Below are 23,187 nucleotides of genomic sequence, written 5' to 3' on the forward strand. Positions count from 1 at the left end.
TATCTCTTGGTCCCAAACACAAATGCCAACCCCAAATACAATCTTAGGAAAAAGAAAACGCTCGCTCCCAGTAGCAAGAACTAAGAGATCATCTTTTATCATCCATAGTTCTATTAATGCACTATACAACTAATATGCATTATCGATATTTTAGACATTTAAAACTCTTTAATATTGGATATTATCCTTGACAGTTTTAATTAGAAATATAATTAAATAGCAACTATCTATTTGTCTATATCTATCTATATCAAGTTCTCAGATAATTACTTTATTTTGCCTAGAAAAACAGGCTAACAGCTCCAACAACTTTCGCCATTATTCTAGATCAGTATAATATTATTTTCATCTTTTTTTTTACTTTTGGCCTTTTTTGTGATTTGTTAGTATAATAAAAGATTTTCCAGGTGTTTGACCTTAGACTTCAAACCTTGTGCTTATCGCAAAACATGTACTTTTGACTAGAAATTGATGGCAACACTAATATTGTTCAAATGGATAGTTTTTACTAGATTCTTCTAATTGAAAGGGGAATCGCCAGAGTACACGATCATTTACGATCCTATTCTTATCAGGGTATAGTAGGATTTTCCTCACCCTTTTGTTCGATCGACAGACGCGGAAGTCTTTAAATGGGGGGGTGGGGATATTCATAATCGTATAATCGTACAGAAATGCATTCTCTCCTAATGCTGCGCAATCGTAGGGAAGTGCACATATCTTCAAATCATCCTGGTAAACCCAAGTAAACCTGCATTTTTTTATATATCGACCCAACCTCTTTTCCAGGGTCTTTGATGTCGAGGCTTTCCGAGTAAACTTCGTGTAAGATAAATATAAAATAAATGCCTGAAAATACGAAAAAATAAAAAATAAATCGACCCTAATCGACCCTAATCGACCTAGGAAGCCGGTCTTTAGAGTAAATCTATATTCAGTTCACTGGATTTGTTATATAGCTCAGTCATTTAAACATGGCTACCAATTCGGAAATCCAGGACTTAATAGATCCTAGTTTAGAAGAAAATATTAATGGGGATGGAAATGCTTTGCCGAAAGAAACGTTTTCGTTCGGTCAAATTAAAAGTAGTGCATTGGATGAGGACGAAGACGAAGATGAGGTATGTGAAATATATATACATGTTCTCATTTTGTACCATGTAGCACAGTATAAATACAGAAATTCTTGTACAATAAAGCAGTTTGGTTATTTTTCTGAAAATTAAGATTATTAATACATCATTATATTATTATTATAAAAAGCCTGTGAATGTTTGTAGTAAGTCTCGAGCCTAATTCCTATAACCTCCAATTTTAGTATTTTACTTTTTATTTTCATACATTTTGTTCTTTTAACTGTAGGCACTTGATCTAAATCTGGGAGAACTTGATCTGACTTCTCAAGATGAGTTTATCTTAGATGAAGTAAATGGTTAGTGTGTATTTACCATGATGGGGGATAGGGTGAGGGGAAATACCCATAGCCCTGAGTACTCCAAGAGAATATAATGGGGGGGGAGAATATTCCTTTATTCAGTTCTGCCCGATAGATTCTATTGTAAGCTATTAAACCTAAAAAAGATATCCATCCGGCAGAATTGAATATATGAATATTCACCCCCCTCATCATTCTAGTTTTGCCACTGATAATTTCCAGTCAGGCGGAGCACTTGGACCTTTGTTGACTAACTTACAAGTGCCCTGGCCCATAATTGGCTGCTGCTGGCCTTGGTATTATCACTGGAAGTAGAATGAAGTAGTAACTGACTACTAATACAATTATGTGTGCTTACTGTTTAGAACATATCCAAGCAAACTTAGAAGATGAATTAGTGAAAGAAGCCTTAGAGAAAGTAGATACTTTTTTATTTCTTGGCGAGTCAAGGCTTGTTTTATGATACCTATAATTTATTTTTAGGCAGTAGTAAAACACTATTAATATTGTATAGATTATTGCAATTTACATTGATAATTTATATTATAGGGAGTTGATTTGAGACATTATTCAAAACAAATTGAAGCTGATTTGCATAATGTTGAGAATTCTTCAATTGATGATTGTATCCTTTATATTATAAGAGTTGAGTTAATATGTCTCTTCTATCAAAAATCAGTTTATGACAGATTTGAAAGTAGTTATTCCTGACTAAGATACACAGATATTAAAGAAAGTGATAATATTGCTAGTTTGCACAAACAGATTGCTGCTTGTGACACCATTTTAGAGGTATGTGCTGTATTACCTATAACGATATGATATTTTGACATTGATCAAGGTCGCGTGACTTATTAATTAGACTTTCATATGCATGGGGCATTGTTCGCCCACTATATATAATTTAGGTAGATCGGGCGGTTGATATATATTTTTTTCTCTGCTCGCTGTAATGTAAGGACTATGTAAAGAAAAACAAGTATAAAATATATCTTTATAAAACTTGGCTACATCAGTAAACGAAACATTACCTATGGATCTTTGTGGATTCAGAATGTGAAAAATACTTGAAAAATACTTTTAAGGTTTTCCATACTTGCTTTTTCCAATGGTCAAAGCTTAAAGTCCATGCTCAAAGTCTGCATGTTAGCATGTGTTATGCATTTTTTCTTGCACAGGTGTCAAAATTAAAAGTTTGTCAAAATTTGTCGCAACACACAAATTCTCCACTGTGACTCAACAAGGCCTACATAAAACAGACATTTAGAATATTTATTTTTTTATTGTTAATTTATTTTTCCTCTGCCCAGAGAATGGAAGATATGTTGACAAGCTTTCAGGTACAATACTATGTTCAATATGTTATTGCTAATTTACTAACAAGGAGTTTCCATCCCATTAACCAAGGCCTCCATCAGTGCAATATTTTTCATATATTTATTGCACTGGGGCTGGTTGTATCAAGCCCATTTAGCTTAAACAGTGGATAAGTTCAAAATAGAAAGCAAGTTGCCATTTTATTCAACAAGCGAACAAAATATTTTTGACCTTAAATACAAAGATACTGTTTACAACTACATATTCGGTGCATAATAAGTTGACTCAAACAAGAGAGATGTAAGAGTGTTATTTAATTTTGATACAACCGGAAGCATTAACAGACCGAAAGCTTTGCAGTATTAAATACTTACATGGTGTACCTACAAGCTAATTTATTTATTTAATGTCCTCATGCAAATGTACAAGAATATTAGTGATATTGCATGCTGTTATAAAAATGTTTCAAATATATATACCTAACACATTTCCAATTTTAGCAAGATTTGGGTAGCATCAGCTCTGAAATTCAAACTTTGCAAGAACAGTCAATGTCAATGAATATCAAGTTGAAAAATCGACAGGTAAAATTTACAAAAAAATGATGATTCAGACGAACAGAAAAATGTCCAGGCAGTGCTATAAGCACTAATCAGTGTGCACACTTGTATAATTTTAATTATTTTGTAAGGACAATTTTTGGTGAAATATTATTTAGGCAATACGAGGTGAACTTAGCCAATTTGTGGATGAAATGCTTGTGAGTGAAACTATGATAAAGTAAGTTATGAAGACTGTTCTATAAAGTTCTATAAATTTGTGCAATATGCTACCATAAAGGTGATTAATATTATGTAACAATATAAAAATATTTGGGATCCTCATAGAATCTTGAATCTAATCTATGCAGAATCTCTCCAGACATATTACAGATACTCCGGTGACTGAACAATCCTTTGTTGAAAATCTTCATGAATTGGACCACAAAATAAACTTTGTAAAAGAACAAGCATTCAATGATTTTAAATGTTGCAATGATGTCAAAGATGTGTTGGACAAGTTAAAACTTAAGGTAGGTTGATGACCATGTATCAAGCTGTGTTGAGGATCACCAAATCGGAAGACGATCACTCAATCTTGTGGCGTGATCACCAAATCTCAAGGTGATATCCAAATCTCAAGATGATCATCACCAAATCTCAAGGTGATCACCAAATCTCAAGGTGATCACCAAATCTCAAGGTGATATCCAAATCTCAAGGTGATATCCAAATCTCAAGGTGATATCCAAATCTCAAGGTGATATCCAAATCCCAACTGTCAAGTTAACTCTTGTTCGGCACATATAGCCATGCAGCACGATATTTAGGGATCCATATTCATATATTCATGTTACGTAGGATTAATTTCGATTGTGTTTACAGTCTGTTACTACGCCGTTGTATTCAATTACAGCTCTTGTTCTTGTTGGACAAAATGGAAGATGATGAAACTTTTTTGCAAACGCCCATAATGATTTAACCACCAATTTTACTGTTCTAGGCTGTTCAGAAAATCCGAGAGTATATTTTACCAAAAGTCTATCAATTTCGCAAACCAATGGCAAATTACCAGATTCCACAAACCGCACTACTTAAACACAGGTATTTGAGAGAATGTTTTACGTGAAGGCCTGGCTCTTTGTGTGGGAGTACAGAGCAAACTTCAAATGTTTTGAAGAAAGCCAGAGCTTTTTGGTAGGAAGTTATAGTAGAATGCTTTTATAGAGAAAATAGAACTTTCTTTTTTTCATCGTTTCATCGTCAATTCTCATCGTTCAAGCAATTCTGTCGGCACTAATTCTGTAGTCAATTGACATCCTTATCTGCCTATTTTTTTGTGAAACGATTTGATTAACCAAGACGTGTTTTCGTACCATGTTCTTCAGTAATATGAATATAAAATCTCTCTTGTAGATATTTTAACGAATTTTTAATGGCACATCATCGTCAAGTGGCAAGAGAGATCAAAGATGAATACGTCGACACAATCAGTAAAGTCTACTTCTCGTATTTCAAGGCGTACATCAGTAAGCTCACGAAATTGCAGGCAAGTTTACTATTATATCTTTTATTAATCAACTATCAAACCTTGATCATCTTTCAACAATATGCATATGATAGTAAGTTTTTCCAAAGGTTTTTGAAGAATAGCGAAAACAAACACCTAGCTACCCAATCAAGAATTTTTCCGTACATGGTTAATTTGGGTCATTGGATAATACAGTTTTGTGTTAAAAGAGCTGTTTAGAAATTTTTTATATTTCTATGGTATTTTGATTTACGTAGTATGACGAAGTTCCTGATAAAGACGATCTTATGGGAGTCGAAGACAATGCACGAAAGAATATCCTTTTATCATCAAAATGATGTTACTCTTTAACGCGCGGTTCTCGCTGTAGTCAATCAAGTTCTGAAGCTCAATAATTTTACTGAAGATCTCGAATTAGGCTGATAATATTCGTTTACTAAAGAATAGCGTTTTCTTCTAATGTTTGGCATGACGTTTTCTAAATTTATAGTGTTATATTAGGGAGGTTATAGTAAGATGCACCAAACGGACATGAAGTAATGCTGTCTTCGTTTCCGCAGTTTTACAACGGGAAAAAAAATTATGTACTCCTAACCGAGGTCAGAGCTGTCTGTAAAACAAATTAAAATTGGGTTCCTAACACTAGTGGCTGATTTCTTAAGGTCCGTAATACCTGTTTCTAGAGCTTCAAAACTGAAACGTTTAGTTGTTATATCAAATTTGGATTAATTTTGTGAATTTTAATTGCGTGACCAAGATTTGATTCACTCGTACAAGTCTTTCGGGTCCCCTTCTTCTTTCGTTCACGTCAAGATTTTCGTTTATTATTTTCTTAACGATGTTCACGCCTATTTTCATCTCGCGTTGCTCTGCGAAACAGATCAACAATCTTCACCTTAGGGAACCGTGGGAACGTGCTCACGTCAGAACTTGAAGAGCCAATCATTGTACCGCATGCAGCTCAGAAAAACGATCGAAAGGTATAAAAATAGTGTGTATGACTCAGGTTAAAGTTAATGGTGCTACTCTGAGGACAACCAGGAAATCATTGGACTACCAAACCAAAGGTCACGGTTTCGATTCCCACCATTGTCAAGATAGCTCAGAGTAGCACCATTGGTAGCTCAGAGTAGCACCATTGGTATCTCAGAGTAGCACCATTGGTAGCTCAAAGTAGCACCATTGGTAGCTCAGAATAGCACCATTACAACATTTGATTGATTTCTGATTGATTTCTGTTATTTTTAGTATCCTTTTGAAAGCTTATTCCGCAGTGAACACTATGCATTACTGGATAATAGTTGTCGAGAATTCCTGTTCCTTACGGATTTTTTCAATGCACAAGGCAACCCAGCTATAGAGATCTTTACCTCAGTGTTTGGTAAAACATTGACATTATTAATGGTAGGTAACCGAGACCATCATTTTTAGCCGTGTTTTAGGTTTTTTCAAAACTCGTTATCGATTCCACCTTTTCGAGATTCAATCAACTGAATCATATTCTTGATAGACCATGATCTTTCATGTTTCTTTATCATGTTTCTTTATCATGTTTCTTTATAGAAATACTGGGACGGATATTTACAGTCGTGTTACGACGCCATTGGTATATTTCTATGTATGCACATCGTTCATCGATACAGAATACTTATGAGCCAACGTAATATTCCTGCTTTGGACAAGTAAGCTGTAGTTCTATGATATTTATCTTATAAGGAATTGCAAGATGAAGCTTCAGTTCCATGCTATAAAGTTGACTAATTACAGCTTGATCCCGATTCTATGCAGGCTCCTTGCCTGACAACACAGGTTTTATTCTGAAGATTTACTTTGCTATCTATTGAGTATCGAATACTTACATTTGGTTTTATTACCATGATACAGTACCACCAGGGGCCAGTTCTATAAAGGACTAGTTAACTTTTAACTGTAGTTAAGGTCAGAATTGGCCGATCAGAGTCGTGTATTTTCGAGTTAACTAGGATTTAACTATGAAAATATAGTTAAAGAGTTTTACACAACTGTACCCAGAGCAATAGCAAGAGGATAGTTTATCAGTGTAATAATTAGCGTTCGTTTGTTGCCAGGTTCTGGGATACTTTACTAGAAATGTTTTGGCCTCGGTTTACTTTCGTGATTCAACAGAACATTGAAAGTATTCGAATGATCGACCCTCAGAAGATGGGAAGTATTGATGTTCAACCTCATTACGTAAGTATATTTTGTAATTCTGAAATGGCAAAATAGTTTAAGTGTTTTCAATGAGAGTGGTTCTGGAGGTTTCTAACGTGGCTGTATTCTTCTTTGTCTGCCGGATACCTTAATATGGATGAAGGACACCTTCCACGTCCACCAGTTTCCTCCTAGCCAGCGTTCTCACTTCTAAAGAAATTTCTTTAGAAAAAGTTTGACTCTTTCGAGAGGAGGGAGGAATATGTAATATACCTTATCAAATATTCTTTTTCTCAGCATATTCAAAGAATTCTCCCCCACACTATGCATATTTAAATCGTGGGAGCCCTGCTTCTGGCAGACGGCCATATTCAGACAATGATGATCTCTTTATTAATCACATTTAGCTTTTGCCTAAATATTTTAGGTGTAGACTCCTTTTGAAATGTAATCAACTAGAAAATGTTATTGAAAACTCTCTATACTCGGCCTGTGAATCGTTGATATTGAGTTGAAAATTATATCAAACTCTTTCTTGTTTTCAGATAACGCGAAGATATGCGGAATTCTCTGCTGCAATTGTTAGTTTGAATGAAAGTTTTCCAGACGAAAAGGTGCTATGTTATTGTAGTTTAGAACAGTGGCCGGTTGTATTAAACTCTTTAACTACATTTTGCATAGTTAAATCCTAGTTCACTCAGAAATACATGACTCTGATTGGCCAATTCTGTCCTTAACTATAGTTAAAAGTTAACTAGTCTTTTATACAACTGGCCCCTGATTGTTATCCATTTATAGTATGAAGTGATATTTTACTACTGTACGTTTGGTTTCAATATCACATCTTTTTTTTTAAAACAGGTAAATAGATTGCTCGCAATGTTGCAAGAAGAACTTCAAAAGTTCGTGCTAAGAATGGCAGCAGAATTTCCACATCGTAAAGAACAGTTGATATTTCTCATCAATAACTATGATATGATGCTGGCCGTATTGAAGGTACACTTGAGAGTGCAATGGATTAGTGACCGCATGGTATTCAGTGATTGCGATTGACTTCATGGGGGGGGGGGTGGTATTGATGATCATTCATTCCTGAGTGTGTGAGGAAATTATCCCCAGGGCAATTCAAACAGCCAACGTGGTGACAATGTATACAATGCATACCCCAAGACCTTGCTTCGGTTTTCATTTAATGATTTAGATTTCTTAAGAGGTACTGGCCCCATCCTAAGAATTTACCCCTCCACACTTCAGCCTACCCCTGTGAAATCATTGATGTTACTACTCTGCTAGGAACGAACGTCAGAAGATTCGCAAGAAACTGACAGTTTTCAACAATTATTGACGGCCAGAATTCAAGAATTTGTAGAAGAGGTGAGGCATGCAATTATGACTACTGGTGTTGACCTCCGTATTCCGTATTCACCATTTTTTCATCTGTGGTTTGCATGTTATTATTAATATCGAATAAGTGCAAATTGCAGAGTCGTGCTAATTAGGGTTTATTTTTTCAAAATGTGAAGATTTTGTCCCCTGGTTTTGGGGGAATGATCACGTTCGTAAAAGACGTCGAACCTCAGTTGGAAAAGAACCAAAACCAATACGTTCAGGTTGACGAACGACGAGTTGGTCAGATCGTTCGTGGCTTTGCGACAGATTGGAAACGGGGGATTGAGAATATTAATCACGAAATTATGAGATCTTTCTCGAATCTTAAGAATGGCACAGCAATATTACAGGTATGATCACACTGAACTTGGTTCAACATAAAATGGATTAAAATGTCAAAAAGAACATTCATCTCTCTTGAAAGCTAACAATATTTCTCTTCTCTTCACCTCACAGGCAGCACTGACCCAACTCATACAATATTATCATCGCTTTCAAAAAGTTCTATCACAACCGCCGTTCAAGAAGTTGGCTGTCCGCAGTGAGCTCATTAATATTCATCACGTAATGGTTGAAGTCAAGAAACACAAGACGACATTTTGAGGTACCAATGTATTCACTTTACATAAAGTATACTACGGCTGATGTGTGCTCTACTTCAACACAAATCACAGTAAAAAAGTGAACGTCTATGATTGATGGTTGGAAATATTCTCTTCCAGTGCTGTGCAGGTGGAAAACAATGATGACTCTAACCTAATGTAATCTTTGAACATCTTAGATTGTCCCAAATTTGTATAGTTCACCAGTGACCAGTCAGTGCCTTTATGATATGGCTTAGCCTGGATTAATCCAGACAATGTTTCCATTAGTTCAGATACGTTATTTAAAAGATATAAAATTCCCAGCTATAATGAAATACTAATAATCTACAATCATTGATATAAAGTACTAGACAGGTAGAAACAATCTTGTGTATATTAAATAATCCTGAATTTTTATCACCGTGTGTTCCCTAAGATGTTGTACCAGTCGCGTGTTTGAGTGGTTCTGAAATTAAAGAAGGGATTGCACGTAAATTGATGAATGAACTATAATTTGTCAAATAAGGATAGCAACGTATTAAATAAACACTTCAATAATAGAGTCTATTCCGTTCTATGTTTATCGCAAATAAAGAAAGAGGTTTATGCTAAGGCTTTGTCATTAACTCTTCAAATAACTACTACTCGAAAACAGTGCGGTTATTCACTACAGCAAGCACTACACGATGAAACAGTATAGAAGCTAGGTAGTAAGAGAAGCTAGACTGTAGATGTTAAACATTAGATATTTATTTTAGTGCTGACTGTTTTGCTTTGGAACTATAAGAACATTGAAGTTATAACCGGCCATTTTTCAAAAATAATCTTGCGTGTATAATGTCCCCAAGAATTCCTCTACTATAATCTCTAATGTTCCCCAGCGAATTCAAGGCAAGTGATTTGAATTTATACACTGGATTTTTTTTCTTACCTCTGTCTGTAAAGGTATACACGGCAATAGATTCACTACCACCTCTACCAGTCTTAAAACAATCAGACGCCATTCCATATTTGCCGTATGTATCTTGAAACGTACCACTTGTAATACACTGGTTACCGTTGTGAATTCCAAAGAACATGTAACCTCTATCATGGGTGCCCTGTGCACACATTTCGATGACGTAATCTTTATTTATTGGTTTAGTACGCTTGCTTTGGATTGCCGAGGAAGGTTGACCATCTAAGATCTTATAACCCTGAGCTTCTAAAGCAATATTGTCTGTTCTGGGGTGTTTAAAACATCCAATAAAGTTGAATGATTTGGGAATGATAACCACAGCTAATGTCAAAAAGAGAATATGTTAAATTTAAGGGATTCAAACGTTATAATACCAATGATTGAAATCAACTGTATGTTACCTGGCAAAAGGTTTCTTTCTGTAATACTTCCTTTCTTGCCACCTTTTAACCAGCAGTTGCATGGAAATATGTAAATGTCATTTCTTGGGTCTTTTATTGAGATCTATATGATGTGAAACAAATTAAATACCAGAGACCAGTTGTATAAAAGGCTCGTTAACTTTTAACTGTAATTAAGGGCAGAATTGGCCAATCAGAGTTGAGTGAACTAGGATTTAACTATGCAACGTGTAGTTAAATAGTTTATACAACCGGCCCCAGTATCAAAACAGTCTGCTTACAGTATATCTCAATTACCTTCTCTAAATACCACGCTGGTGCTGGTCCTGTGTTATCAAGACACACATGTAGTCTTGTCAAGTCTCCCAGTGGAACTGTATGTACCGTGAATTTATCCACTCTGTGATTACGTAAACGAGTTCAAATTACCAGAGTGTTTACCAGGGAAAAAATTTCAAGATTTTCTATCCCATGTGCTCAAAAGCTGTGCATGTGACTAAGCTGTGGGACTCGATTTGTATTTCTTAGCACATGAAAATGAACAAAAGATACGGACTTTCATTGCAAGTTTAATGGTGTTGTCGGACAATAGTTTCTCTAACCCTTTGTCAAATTCATGTATGAAAATCCACATCTTCCATATGCCTGCATGACACTTTTGCTCATTCTCATTCCAAAGGTTATTATTGTGCAGGATGAACGTAGAATGAAAAGTATGAAAATTCAGCTACGTTTAGAAACTTCTCAAAAACTTAGAGTTCCTAACGTTGATGGGCAAGATGAGTAAAACATGCATGTGGGTTATACGATCGTGGCTTCTATCATTTTAGTTTTATCGTAGTTACCCATTGTCGCATGGCTTGAAGTGACTCCGCTAAACACTCGATTTATATGTCCTGCATCGACAAAAAAAGCCAGTTCTAATAGTCCTAACTTACTGTCCATTTTGAAATGGGTCGTTGATGCCTGCGGATGCTTGTGATCTTAGAGGGATATGTCTTGATGATCCCATCACACCATATAAAGCTACAGAAATCTTCGCATCTGTTGAACTTTTTTGCTCTGTTCCTGTATGAACTGTCAGCTCGTATTCATATGCTACAACAAAATGTTAGGACAAAATGTAGTATCCAATACAGTGAAGAACGCACTACGTTATTTGAGCGCGGTCGACCTGACATTTTAGTTTTGAATTTGCGGAATACATACAGGCAGAATGATAGCTTACCACTAAACACGTATACGTCACTGGCCCAATTCCCACCTCTGCCGTTCCTACAGTTACTCGCTGGCCCATATATTTGAAATGTTCTGTGGGCCATAGGTCCAGATGAACAAAATCCACCATTTTGAATGGTAAATAGTTGGTAGCCTCGCGATTTTGCTACTTGGGAACATTTCTCGACAGCATTGAGTCGTCTTTTGTAATACTCCTTAAGGATAGGGTCAGAACCTGAAGAATTATTGTCAAAATATTCAATGACGGCAGATTCCTCGGTCGACACCTCCCTCCAATACAGGCAGCCCGCTAATACTGGCACCTACCTAAAATAGGCACCTCTGTAATACAGGCACCACGCTAATATAGACACCTCTCTAACTGAATAGGCACCTCTGTAATACAGGCACCACGCTAATATAGACACCTCTCTAACTGAATAGGCACCTCTGTGAAACTGGCACCTCGCTAATATTGGCACCTCTCTAAAATAGGCACCACTGTAATACAGGCACCTCTTTAATATAGGCACCTCTGTAATATAGGCACCTCGCTAATATAGGCACCTCTCTAAAATAGAAACCTCTGCTGACACCTCTCTAACTGAATAGGCACCTCTGTGAAACTGGCACCTCGCTAATATTGGCACCTCTCTAAAATAGACACCACTGTAATACAGGCACCTCTTTAATATAGGCACCTCTGTAATAAAGGCACCTCGCTAATATAGGTACCTCTCTAAAATAGCCACCTCTGCTGTAATATTGGCACCTCGTTAATACCGGCACCTGGCAAATTACAATACAATCCAACTGCCTCTCTGATTTACAGGCACCTTGCTAATACATAAAAATCTGGGTTTTGTTGATCTCTGGAGTGTCTGATTAGTAAAAATTTCATATTTCCAAAAATGGTTCATAGAAAAGGTATCTTTTATGGGTGGAATATGAAATGAAATACAAGCCCACCTTCAAGTGAGGGTACAGCTCTTGGTAAAGTGTCCTTATAACATCCCACATTTCTATATTCTTTCCCTTTCTTAGTATCACTTGAAGTAGTTTTTATTAATCCAGCAGACCCACTCTCCTTTCTGGTAGTGTCACTGTTTTCTAAGATTTCGCCGTCCCCGCTATCCTTTTTAGTCCCCCTGTTTCTGTTGCTATCAATAGAGTTCCCGTTTTTTGCAGCAGTGCCTTTGCTAATTCTTGCATAATTGTCATTTTCGTTTCCCGTTTTCTTTGGCTGGAATAAAACATGTTTTTCTTTGTGTGCACTCCCGTGTTTTTCTTTCGGCTTTTTTGCCTCTGGTTGAGGTTCTGGGGGACTGACAACTGGTGTTATTACTGGAACTGGTAGAGAGAAAGAGTAATTTGTGCGGTTTTTGTAAATGGTTCGTACTTTTTGAACTCGCAATAAACCCCAAAGTGATTGCATAAGCTTGTATCACCCGTATAACTTTTTGTTTTCTACTTTCCACATACTCGATAAATTTGCATGATTCCTGAACGATTTCCTCAAATATCAGTTGTTTTAGTATATTCATCAAAGATTCAGTATTTATATAAATGTTCTATAAATGCATGCAGATGTATAGTATGTTGGCGAAGACACCTTTGTAGAATATATCTCTTAATCTCTATAATATATGGTCAATGATTGTAAATAACAGACAATTTAGAAAAAAAGGAAAAACGCGAATAGCTGATGTTGTGATACCTGCGTATTGAGGGGTAACTGGGTATTGCTGTTGATGTGGAATGAAATCTATGGATAGAAAATAAAGTTACATAATTTTACTAATAACGTATAAACCACTCCATTCCACAACTTTGCACTACACTCTATATATAGTTGGGTTTTTTGAGCTTATGCATTCACCAATGAAGAAGGCATCGGCGATTAGAGTGGGTTTGAGCCTACCAATTGGGTTTGAATATTATTTGGTTGGTTGTGCGTTACCGTGTTTGAAGTATTTTTTATGGGTTTGTATAAATATATTCAAGAGAAGTCTATTTTCATCATGGTTGCGATGTACGCGTTCATGTGTTCATTTCTACCTACATGTGTCTTGTATCTCTTCTTCTGTCACAACGTATTGTTTCTTTCTGCCTTGTTCCGTTGTATTAAACTTCTGAGGTTTGCCATAATATGCTAGATTTTAAACATACTGTCGGTCAATAAGCTACTTTTAAAGAAATTTGGAACAGCCATTTGACAAATCTGCTATTTCGACTGTACCAAAAAGTAACGCTGGTAGGGAGGCGGGGTGACTACGCCGGGGGAAAGAAAGGGGCTGACTTGATATTGGGTTCAGTGGCAGGGCGCAAATGAAATGAGAAGTCTGTAAGCCTCCTGGGACCTATATCATCCTTTTGAAAGCGGTGGATATTATAAAGTTCACACGATCCAATTTTCAGTTCATCAATAACCGACTATACTCCGTACGTCAGAAAAGAATTGGGTCCAACAAAATTGGATCGTGTGAACAGATCAATAAAAAGATCGTTTTCAAATTTGGCCAGCCTCATTTTCACCATCATATTAGATACTATATTTTACCGTCGTTATAATAAAGTCACAGTATCGCGAAATGAATGTAGGATAGATACATCTTGCACCAGATAACCCGCATTGTTTATTTCAAAATCAGAGTCCGTTCGGAAAAAAACTGGTTGTTTTTTGTGTAAACCTGGCAAACATTTTATCTCCTACAGTCGCACTAGTTAATCCTTGCAATTCAAATTATATCTTTCATGTGAAATTATAAGGCATTATATACCTAGCCTCGTGCAAGGCGCAGTAAAGCAGTGTTTTACGGCATCCTATATATAGAGAGTATAGGGCGCATGGTGATTTTTACCGAAAACAACACGCGATTGACTTACTTGGAATATCCCAGGTAGTAATGAGAAAAGCTGTAACAATGACCCTTGACAAAAACTGTTTAATCCCGTACGATTTCATATTTTCTCAGTCGATGATTTCATATTTCCTTTGTTTAGGAAATCTACTTTCACGAATTTCTTTGCAGTTTTGTCGAGTTCACTGGCGCTGAGCTTTGGACAAACGTAAATAAAAAACTAAAATAGTCTTGTAAGACATATTTCTACATTCGTGACATTTCTTTTAACCTTGAAAACATGTACGTTTGGCAGAGTAGCAACTTTCTTTTCCTATTATTTCTACGGTTGATTTAGCAGTTAATTACTCAAAGCCGCGGGATATTGAACCTACCCGTTTTATCGTTTACTGAACAATTAATTGAACAAAAAGCAATTAATTTTATAGTTTCAATACTTGCACGCTGTCATTCAAAACTTACAGTCATGAATATCCCATCGTGCAATGGCAAATAACTGTAAATATCCTTGGACAAAAACCGATACAAAGTATAAATGTTTTTATTGAGTGATATTCACTGGACCAAGGGACGCTTAGGTCGATTATCCCGTAAAATCCAAGGTCACTTAACCAATCAGTGTCCACAATTTTCGATAATCGCCTTTGTCATCATATTAAGCCCGTTCTCCACCAGGCGAATTTATTCGCGCGAACAGATAAAAAGTAGGAAGCGATTCTACTTTTTCGCGGTGATTTTTTTCGCAAACCAATCACATCACTGGATTTCAGATATCGCTTCGCATCGCGCGAATAAATTCGCCAAGTGGAAAACGTTCGAGGAACTGCAAAAATGAAAATTGTTTCCAAACATGACATCCAAAGTTTCTCACAAGTGTCGATGGAAAATAGTATGTTATAATATATTTCTATACTATAACACACGAAAATGTGAGTTTAGACGTGCTTACACTGGTTTGTATCAAGAAAGCTCTTAGCCAATCAGCGACTAGGAACAGCATTTACATTCTATATTATAAAGCTATTCATAATTTATAATTAATTTCTTAAAAACATTGTTTTGTCCTATTTCCTATTCTTTTTTAATAAGTGCTTGATTTTGTTTCTTTGTTGAGCATCTAATAGTTTACTAAAAGGCCTTCTTAATATAGGATTTTGCTTTGTTTTCAATATCACATTTTGTCCATCACTTGATGGGGAGTTAAATTCCCCGGGAAGCCTAGTCTCCGGTGCTATCTTATGCACCTTTGTGTGCAAAGGCTCTATGAGCGGTGCTCTATCGATAATTCGAGATTCTTCTCTTTCCTCGGATTCTTTTCCTTCTGGGGATCCGTTCCCTCGAGCGAGTCCTTTCCCCCCCAGAGATTCTTCTTCCCCTACGGGGTTTTTCTCCCCAAGTTTATCTGGGTTTCCAGGCCTTGATATTTCATTATCTTCGCGGCCTGGATGGATCTTAGATTCCTGAGGAGTCGTGTCTGTTATTTCAGGGTATTTTGTGACCCTTGAACTCTGACTTGGATTGTTCATCTCACGCGGAGAATTTTCGTTCTGTTGATTTCCTACCGAGTTTGGTTTGCCTAAAGCAGGAGCTGGTTCCTTGCCTTCGTCAGATCTGTCTGATGTTGAAGGCCTGTTTTGTCTTTCCTCTTGATTACTCTCTGGCAATCTCTCAGTCGTTTCATCTATTCCTTCGCTTGTTACAGGCGCATTCGTCTGTTCCAAGGTTGGACCTAGCATAAGTGTTTAGTTCAGCGTTTAATTTCACCCAAATATCAACAGGTTTTGGTTAGGTTTAGGGTCGTTGCGTTTGTTTCAAACCTCAACTAAAATGCCGGGTTGAAATCTGAGTAATATATATTATACGTCGAGTTTTGGTTCTGGTTATCCTTGTGGTGAACCTACCTTTACTGCTTACTCCATTCTCAGCATCTGGCCTTGTCTCCCCCTGACCACCGGATATCCCTTGTGAATTTGATTCACTCCCCCCTGATGGAGCACCCTGATTACCAGTACTTGCTGTGTTTGATATGTCCCCAGACGTAGTGGTCTCTGCAGCTGACGTGAGCTTGTTTTTGTTTAAAGTGGTATCACTAGCCGTAGGCCTATCTTCTTTATTTGCTGGTGAAGATAGTTGTCCAGCAAGTTGCATTGCAGGGTCACTAGGCACCGCTGGTTGACTTTGTGTGTTTTCTGAACCTGTGATATAAAAGATGGGGTAATTCCAGCTGTTCTTATACCGCGATCGTGAGACGTCCTATTAGTTAACATGCACCGAAGGACTTATAACCTCATTAACGAACGAAACTTACGTTAAGATCATTGTTCCTATTGGCTGGGACTGCCAAATTCGTTCGTTACCGTAAAATGCCAGGCCCTCATTGGTTGAACGTTTAGTGTCAGGTATGATATATTCATAATCGAAAATAAGTTTGCAGTTCTGTTTTGCATAAGTTCTTTCAACGCAAGTTGAATGCTTAAAATATATTCTAATCTTAAAACGCCTTTAAGCCTAGTTTACACATGTCTGGGATTCCCTTTGGGCTTTGTCCTCAGACAAAGTTGACCGCTGGTGTGCAAAATGCTTTTCTGAGACTATCGGAAAGTAATACAATGGATCCCCGATTCTTAGGAGCCAGTGTGATCCAGGCCTTACACTGATCGATCATTATAAAATTATATAGCTTATGCATGTACATTCAAGTTCATTTGACATTATGTAGACCCTAAAATTCGCTCGACTTCATGGATTACCCTGCGTCCTCTCATTGAAGGCAGTAAAACTTTTAGTTCTATACTAAAAGTTCGTCTATTCTCGCAGCTTGGTAATTTCAACTAAATAAATGTTTGTTTGTAAAAGATTGCTTTATATCTCTACAGGGTGTCCCAAAAAAAACGAAAACTATTGAAATCACCCATAACAATGCCATTGTTAGAGTTTGAATGCCTAAGCACTCTGTTGGGCCCACAAGTGTATAAATCGGGGTTGCCATGCATAAGCATTTTTATGCATGCATATGATGCAGTCAAATTTGCTTGTTCGCAAAAATGATATTTATTAACAATATTTACAATTTACAAATATATGGATAACAATATTTAAATGTGCATGTCAAAAACCATGACCTTCGACATGTCCCCTTTCTCTAGCAACACAAAGCATTTAGCATTTTATAAGTTGCATTAAATCCCCACGGGCTGGAATTCGTGAACACGGCATTCAAATTTTAACAATGAGTGATTTTAATAGTTTTCGTTTTTTTTGGGACACCCTGTATATTTATTGTGCTGAGAGAGCATGTCCCAAAGGACTAATAGTCTTGATCTATCTTATGACATGAAAATTTACACCGGCATTGCATGCGAGTTATAATTGTTTTCTAACATTTCACAATCTTGTGCTTGTTTCGCGACCATCATATAAAAATTAATAGTGTCAGGTGCAGGTATATGGGATGCTTTTTCGACAATCTTATGCTACAAAATTTATGGAAAATACCGAAAATATAACGAATTTTGAAAACATTGCAATCGACTATTTACTTTTAACGAACATCAACATGCTTACATGCATACATCGTCTCATTTGCAATTATTATTATACATCTAGCCAATCACAATTAGAACTTTTACGTTCGTACATTTGCATAACTGAATATAACGTCGCTTACGGTCTTCGGTGCATGTTAACTATTGGGACGTCCCGTTAGATAAAGAACGACAGCAACAGAAACTTAAAGCTATGTTACAATGTCTATCCATAGTGTAAATTCCATCTGATATTCATGTTGCTATTTCACTGGTTACCTTCTTCTGTTCCAGCCTCCTGTTCCCCGGGATCTCGAAAACTAGGTTCTACAACGTGTACAAAACTACATGAGGTAAAGCTTCAATAAAGCCTTGGACGAATCACCTGGGCAACTTCATTGATACAACGTAGACAGCACACTAGTCTAAACTAAACTTGAGAACGCTTATCACTGCTGTTTTTTTAAAAACACTCTGAAATCATGATGTGCTTCATGTACAGTCTATATCAAAATCATTTCCTCTTGAAATCAGTGACTACCATCCAGTTATTTCTCTACCAATGAGATCAGTCACCACTGATATACTAATGTACTAACCTTCATCAGAAAAGGTATACACAGAAGAGGAGAAAGCCGAACCAGTTCCATTTCTCATGCAATCATCACCTTTACCATAGATATCATATGTGTTTTGAATTTCTTTACTTGTCGCACAAAGACCACCATCTTGGATTGCAAACATTACGTAACCTCTACGTTTAGCGGCATCAGCACATTTCTCAATAGGAAACTCACGATCTCGATAACCGATCGCTCCCATTCCATCTAAAACATCGTCACGGCCTTCCAATGATGGAATTGCCCTTTCTTTGTTCACGTCAGTACGTTCTTTAAAACATCCCATGGACTTGTAGGATCCGGGTGTGATGGTCGCAGCTGGGGTAGTAAACAAAAAGTTTTTAATAAAGTTTTCTCGCTACAGATTTTAATATAGTTTTTCAGGTTTAATGTGTTCTACAGACTTTATTATTGTGCATCCACTTCAAATGTTTACTGACTTACTTAAGCTTAGTTCTCTTTCAATCTGCGAGTCATCTTTGTTTTTGGAAAGCCAACGATTGACGTCAAATTTATACATCGTATTAGCGGCATCTTTTACAACAACCTGAAGTGGTGATAGGGGAGAGTTAACGTACCCTGTTTGAAGGAGACTTAATTCCTACTGACAAATTTCATTTGGTACCTTTTGTAAGAACCAGTCAGCAGGTTTTTTACCAGTGTCATCATGACCAATTGTAATTCCGGATATTGTTCCAAGAGGAATCGTGTGTACATTAAACACATCTTTCCTTGAAGTAAATATACATGTGTATACATAACTCTACGACTCAATTGTGTTCATAATTGTGTAGTACTATTGAAACAAACGTGGTCTAAATCCCTATTCTCTGTGCTCATTTCTCTTCTCCTATATTCCACTGTGTATATTCAGTGTATATAGCTATGATTGTTGTTTCTGATTTTTCCCCAGTCCCCATCCCCCTTGGCCCTAAAGCATCTTTCTAATCTTTCATGATAACAAAACTAGTTTAACTTTTCGTTGACGTAGCTATTTACATTAATACTGGCTCTGCGTTACACCCCTGCAATATTTTGTACGTACAATCTCAAAAAGACGATTATTTACTCAACCTACTGTCCGGCCTCGAAGAGGTTTTGGTTTGCGTCCTCTGGTGCGAGTGAAATCCTCCGAGATGTTCCCATTGATCCAGAAAATGTGACATACACGTTTGCATCAGTTCCTGCTTCGGGTTCTGTACCAGTAAATATGTGTAGTTTCAGGGGGAAATCTGAAATATGAATATCGGTTGTATTTAAACAAACTGGTTATAATTTCATGTCCAAAATCCATGCACGAATATAATCCTTGATTCCAATCCTTCAAAATAAGTAGATGGGTGAGGGTTAGGGTCAGGACTTAAAGTTGTTTAGCTCACAAACACATTTTTTTCTGCAAACAATTTCAGCACGTATCACGTTCATGACGTATCCCTTCCTGCTAATATTAAAGAGATTCAGATTTTTCTACCTTATGTTTCGCACTTGATATGTCATACTTACCGTCTTCAATTGATTCAAGTTTCGTCAGTGGTGGTCATGGCAATAAAAGTCACATTTGAATATCGCCAACACTTTATTGTTTTTTGTGCTTCAAAAAGACACTTACCATTAAATATGTACACATCATTTGCCCATTCGCCTCCTCTTCCATCTTTACAGTTTCTTGCCAGACCGTGAATCTTGTAGGTTTCTTGAGCTTTGGGTCCAGAGAGACACATACCTCCATTTTGAATGGCAAATAACTGATAGCCTCGACGGCGGGCGACAGCCGCGCATTTTGAAATTGATTCTTGTCTTTGTTTGTAAAAACCAGTCAAATCAGGGTCCGAGCCTGATAGGTTTCATGTAAGATAAGATAATATCCATCATTTGTTTGTGCGTTGTTCATTCAATTGAGCAAGAACGTTTAGCTTGAGTTGTTCTCATGGAAGTGGTGCATGTCTATATACTTATACCCTTTCCTGAATAAAGCTTTTTGAATCTGTTTTCAAAAATCCTTTGTGTGGGCTGCTTGTGCCTTTTCCGGTGTTATACAGCCTGATTCGATTAAATCAAAAGGGGCTAGGAATGAGAGGGTTAGTTGGTCATCACCATGCAGAGATTCGTGATACGTCATTCCTATTAGTCAAAATGTTAACGAAGCTCATTCTTGCTATCCTAATTTTCTACACAGAAAGAGAACTGGCTTTGCACTCCACCGACAACGCGGAATTGTTCTTAGGTTGTTGTTCTGTTCGTAATCGAAAGTTTCTTAGCTAGATCAAATTATATACTTTGCGAGAACATGCACTTACCTTCCATGGATGGGACGGCCCTGCTGTCGGTATCTTTATAACACCCAGAATTACGATATCCTTTATTGTTTGTCAGAAATTCACTCGACTTGTCACCGGGATTACCTTTGGCTTGAGCAAGAGCTGCTTCTGAAGCTGGGTCTGTGTCTGAATGAATTACAATGACACTTTACTTGAATTTTTTTATGGCTTTCAACCATCCAGTCATTCACAACGGGGTAACAACGGTAGAGAAACGGTGGGAAACGCAATATATATATTGAACTAGTATAGGAATGATCTCTATATATTTCATATCATCCTATATATTTATAGATCACATTAATTTAAAATTTCAGTGCAGCGATGACTGCATGGTTAACTGAATGTATCTCTGCTTCACCTCGAACGATTTCCCGACCAGTCATGATCCTATTTCCCAGTGACTGCCTCTTGCTCGCCTGTTTAGGCAGTGAATCCTTCTTCATGCCTCGACCTGCTTGAAATACGATTTTTAGTGACTTGGTTAATTTTTAAAGAAAATGCATGGTACGCATGGTTATATAATTTATATGCCAAAAGAAGACAAGCTGCCCTTCTTGCCTTTTCAAGCAGGGTTAAGAGGGACGAGGATGATCTTAAGTCCACGCAAATCGTCAACTATGGGCCCAAGACATGTCAAAATGTGCTATCCTTCAGTATTTATCAAGAAATTCGTAACACAATCAAACTTAGTTGCTTTTGAAAACTCAAAAATTCGTCGCGTTGCCGGATCGCGTTTGGTGTGTGTCGGTCCTTTACACCGAGATTTAATTACGAGGTGTATCGCTCGCAGTTCGTTAAAGGAAACCCCTCTACGAGATTACAGAATAGCACATGCAGTCATCAGGCGCGGAAAACCTCCGACACAATTATCTGACTAAAGGTAATGTTACACGAAACAACTTTCAACATCAACTCGCAACACAGTTTATGAACTGTTTTTATTCCACACAATATTGTTGTTTAGATTTTTGCTTATTGTTGCGTTGCGAGCTGATGTTGAAAGTTGTTTTGTGTAACATTATCTTAATACGACAAAACACGAAGAGACTAAATTCATCTGTTTCGAAAGCACTCTCTGTTATATGCTTTAGTACAGAAGTCTGCCTTTCACGACAATCTGCTCTTCTTGCCTTCACATCATTCCAGTGCACTTGCACTTGAATATGTATAGTTTATTTCGACTGTGAAGAATTTTTAATTTTTAAACGAAAAGTTGATCATATATAGATATGTTAAGTAGAAAAGGTTTCCGTCATTAATTCGTTGTTGAGAGTTGAGACCTACAAATTCATTATTATATCCAAGTAGCGATAGGCTTGCTGTTTAATATGATTTCCTGATATGATTCTTGGAAAAATTCAAATCAAAGGTTATCATCTCCGACATTGCTATGCTTGTCTTTTATCGCCACGCCGTGATCATTTTTTTAAAAGGTTTAAATGAAACGTACATTGAGCTATGATAATTAAGTTATCAACTGTAACGTGTAGTCAAGTCGATTCCAAATTATCTCAACAATGAAAAATTATAAAAAGAGAATTCAAATAAACTATGATAACTATCGATTTCAAAGTTTTACGAATTATTTTGATAACAAAATCAAAAGCTACAACAAATGACCTGTACTTCAAGATTGCTACTTGATAAAATTGTTTTGACTTAAAGCATATATATGTCAAATCAAATACACCTGTTGTCACTTGTCGCGAACCACAGAGGACTGTGAACACACCAAATAAACTCCAAAGGCCAGATAGGTTCATTATTCAATTGAGGTAACGTTCACCCATAATAAAGAAATATTAAAAAACTGTATTCACTATCCTCATTTAATTTCGGTGTTTATAAAGATACAGTAATTGAAGTTTTACAGGTACTGAATGCCTCGATGATCACTCTGGTGAATGGCAATTAGGAACCCCCGCATATTCTACAAACACAACTAAATCTACCAGTTCATTACATGCTGACATGCAGTCAACATTTTACACTGTCAAACTTTCTTATTAAGACATTATATACATTACTTTAGAGATATTATTAGTTCCCTCAGTATTAATAGCTTATTAATATTCATTTTTTTCTCATACTAGTACTTTGAGATCAGCTGCGGGAATTCGTCGCTTTCCATCTGATCAACGTTAATCAAGAATACGTTTAATGCTTCTTATGTCTAAATTTGGCCTTTCAATTGGCCCAAAAAATGCGGGGATAACCTATAAACGTGCATTGTTACACCACACTGCATGTATGTGCAAGATTCGTCGGCGGTTCCTAAAGTCATGTGAAAATCTAATTGTAAGTTTATATTTTCACA

At 36.8% G+C, this 23,187-nt stretch overlaps 3 protein-coding genes across 4 annotated transcripts; 1 reads left to right on the plus strand and 2 right to left on the minus strand.

The window, feature by feature from the left end:
• The first annotated feature begins 984 nt into the window (after window positions 1-984).
• On the plus strand, window positions 985-9,533 carry LOC114518795 (vacuolar protein sorting-associated protein 52 homolog). 2 transcript variants are annotated; one of them, XM_028538784.1, is made up of 21 exons: window positions 985-1,121; window positions 1,363-1,432; window positions 1,801-1,853; window positions 1,985-2,060; window positions 2,160-2,227; window positions 2,746-2,775; window positions 3,253-3,336; window positions 3,471-3,532; window positions 3,674-3,824; window positions 4,295-4,395; window positions 4,708-4,840; window positions 5,080-5,137; window positions 5,669-5,802; window positions 6,071-6,226; window positions 6,386-6,504; window positions 6,910-7,033; window positions 7,540-7,608; window positions 7,856-7,990; window positions 8,288-8,368; window positions 8,518-8,733; window positions 8,840-9,532. In XM_028538784.1, the coding sequence occupies exons 6-21, from the start codon at window positions 2,749-2,751 to the stop codon at window positions 8,984-8,986; spliced, it is 1,797 nt and encodes a 598-aa protein (XP_028394585.1). In that variant the 5' UTR covers window positions 985-1,121; window positions 1,363-1,432; window positions 1,801-1,853; window positions 1,985-2,060; window positions 2,160-2,227; window positions 2,746-2,748; the 3' UTR covers window positions 8,987-9,532. The 2 variants fall into 2 exon arrangements, with proteins under 2 accessions (XP_028394585.1, XP_028394584.1); XM_028538783.1 differs by lacking the exons at window positions 985-1,121; window positions 1,363-1,432; window positions 1,801-1,853 and having other exon boundaries at window positions 2,045-2,060; window positions 8,840-8,987; window positions 9,106-9,533.
• On the minus strand, window positions 9,346-14,686 carry LOC114518796. Its single transcript, XM_028538785.1, has 10 exons — window positions 14,431-14,686; window positions 13,607-13,696; window positions 13,262-13,309; window positions 12,514-12,894; window positions 11,555-11,779; window positions 11,265-11,424; window positions 10,624-10,726; window positions 10,327-10,429; window positions 9,899-10,246; window positions 9,346-9,433 (listed from the first exon to the last, which is right to left on the minus strand). Exons 1-10 carry the CDS (start codon window positions 14,507-14,509, stop codon window positions 9,399-9,401), a joined length of 1,572 nt encoding a protein of 523 aa, XP_028394586.1. The 5' UTR covers window positions 14,510-14,686; the 3' UTR covers window positions 9,346-9,398.
• Window positions 14,687-15,219: 533 nt separating this feature from the next.
• Window positions 15,220-22,970, minus strand: LOC114518794. The gene is made up of 11 exons (XM_028538782.1): window positions 22,561-22,970; window positions 21,229-21,324; window positions 20,847-20,993; window positions 20,159-20,383; window positions 19,628-19,781; window positions 19,175-19,280; window positions 18,994-19,096; window positions 18,529-18,867; window positions 18,209-18,256; window positions 16,307-16,600; window positions 15,220-16,134 (listed from the first exon to the last, which is right to left on the minus strand). Exons 1-11 carry the CDS (start codon window positions 22,631-22,633, stop codon window positions 15,470-15,472), a joined length of 2,250 nt encoding a protein of 749 aa, XP_028394583.1. The 5' UTR covers window positions 22,634-22,970; the 3' UTR covers window positions 15,220-15,469.
• Window positions 22,971-23,187: the final 217 nt, after the last annotated feature.

Source organism: Dendronephthya gigantea, unplaced genomic scaffold (assembly GCF_004324835.1).
Source record: "Dendronephthya gigantea isolate DGI-Jeju-01 unplaced genomic scaffold, DenGig_1.0 000012F, whole genome shotgun sequence".
NCBI lineage: Eukaryota > Metazoa > Cnidaria > Anthozoa > Malacalcyonacea > Nephtheidae > Dendronephthya > Dendronephthya gigantea.

Coding starts and splice junctions, on each gene's coding strand:
- LOC114518794 (XM_028538782.1), bottom strand. CDS start 22,633: ATGAACCTATCTGGCCTTTGGAGTTTATTTGGTGTGTTCACAGTCCTC. Junction 19,782..20,158: donor TGATGTGTACATATTTAATG/GTAAGTGTCTTT, acceptor TTCATATTTCAG/ATTTCCCCCTGAAACTACAC. Junction 18,868..18,993: donor TGAAAGAGAACTAAGCTTAA/GTAAGTCAGTAA, acceptor TTACTACCCCAG/CTGCGACCATCACACCCGGA.
- LOC114518795 (XM_028538784.1), top strand. CDS start 2,749: ATGGAAGATATGTTGACAAGCTTTCAG. Junction 3,337..3,470: donor TCAAGTTGAAAAATCGACAG/GTAAAATTTACA, acceptor AATATTATTTAG/GCAATACGAGGTGAACTTAG. Junction 3,533..3,673: donor GTGAGTGAAACTATGATAAA/GTAAGTTATGAA, acceptor GAATCTCTCCAG/ACATATTACAGATACTCCGG.
- LOC114518796 (XM_028538785.1), bottom strand. CDS start 14,509: ATGAAATCGTACGGGATTAAACAGTTTTTGTCAAGGGTCATTGTTACA. Junction 12,895..13,261: donor AGTTACCCCTCAATACGCAG/GTATCACAACAT, acceptor TCTCTCTACCAG/TTCCAGTAATAACACCAGTT. Junction 9,434..9,898: donor GTATACCTTTACAGACAGAG/GTAAGAAAAAAA, acceptor CTTTAATTTCAG/AACCACTCAAACACGCGACT.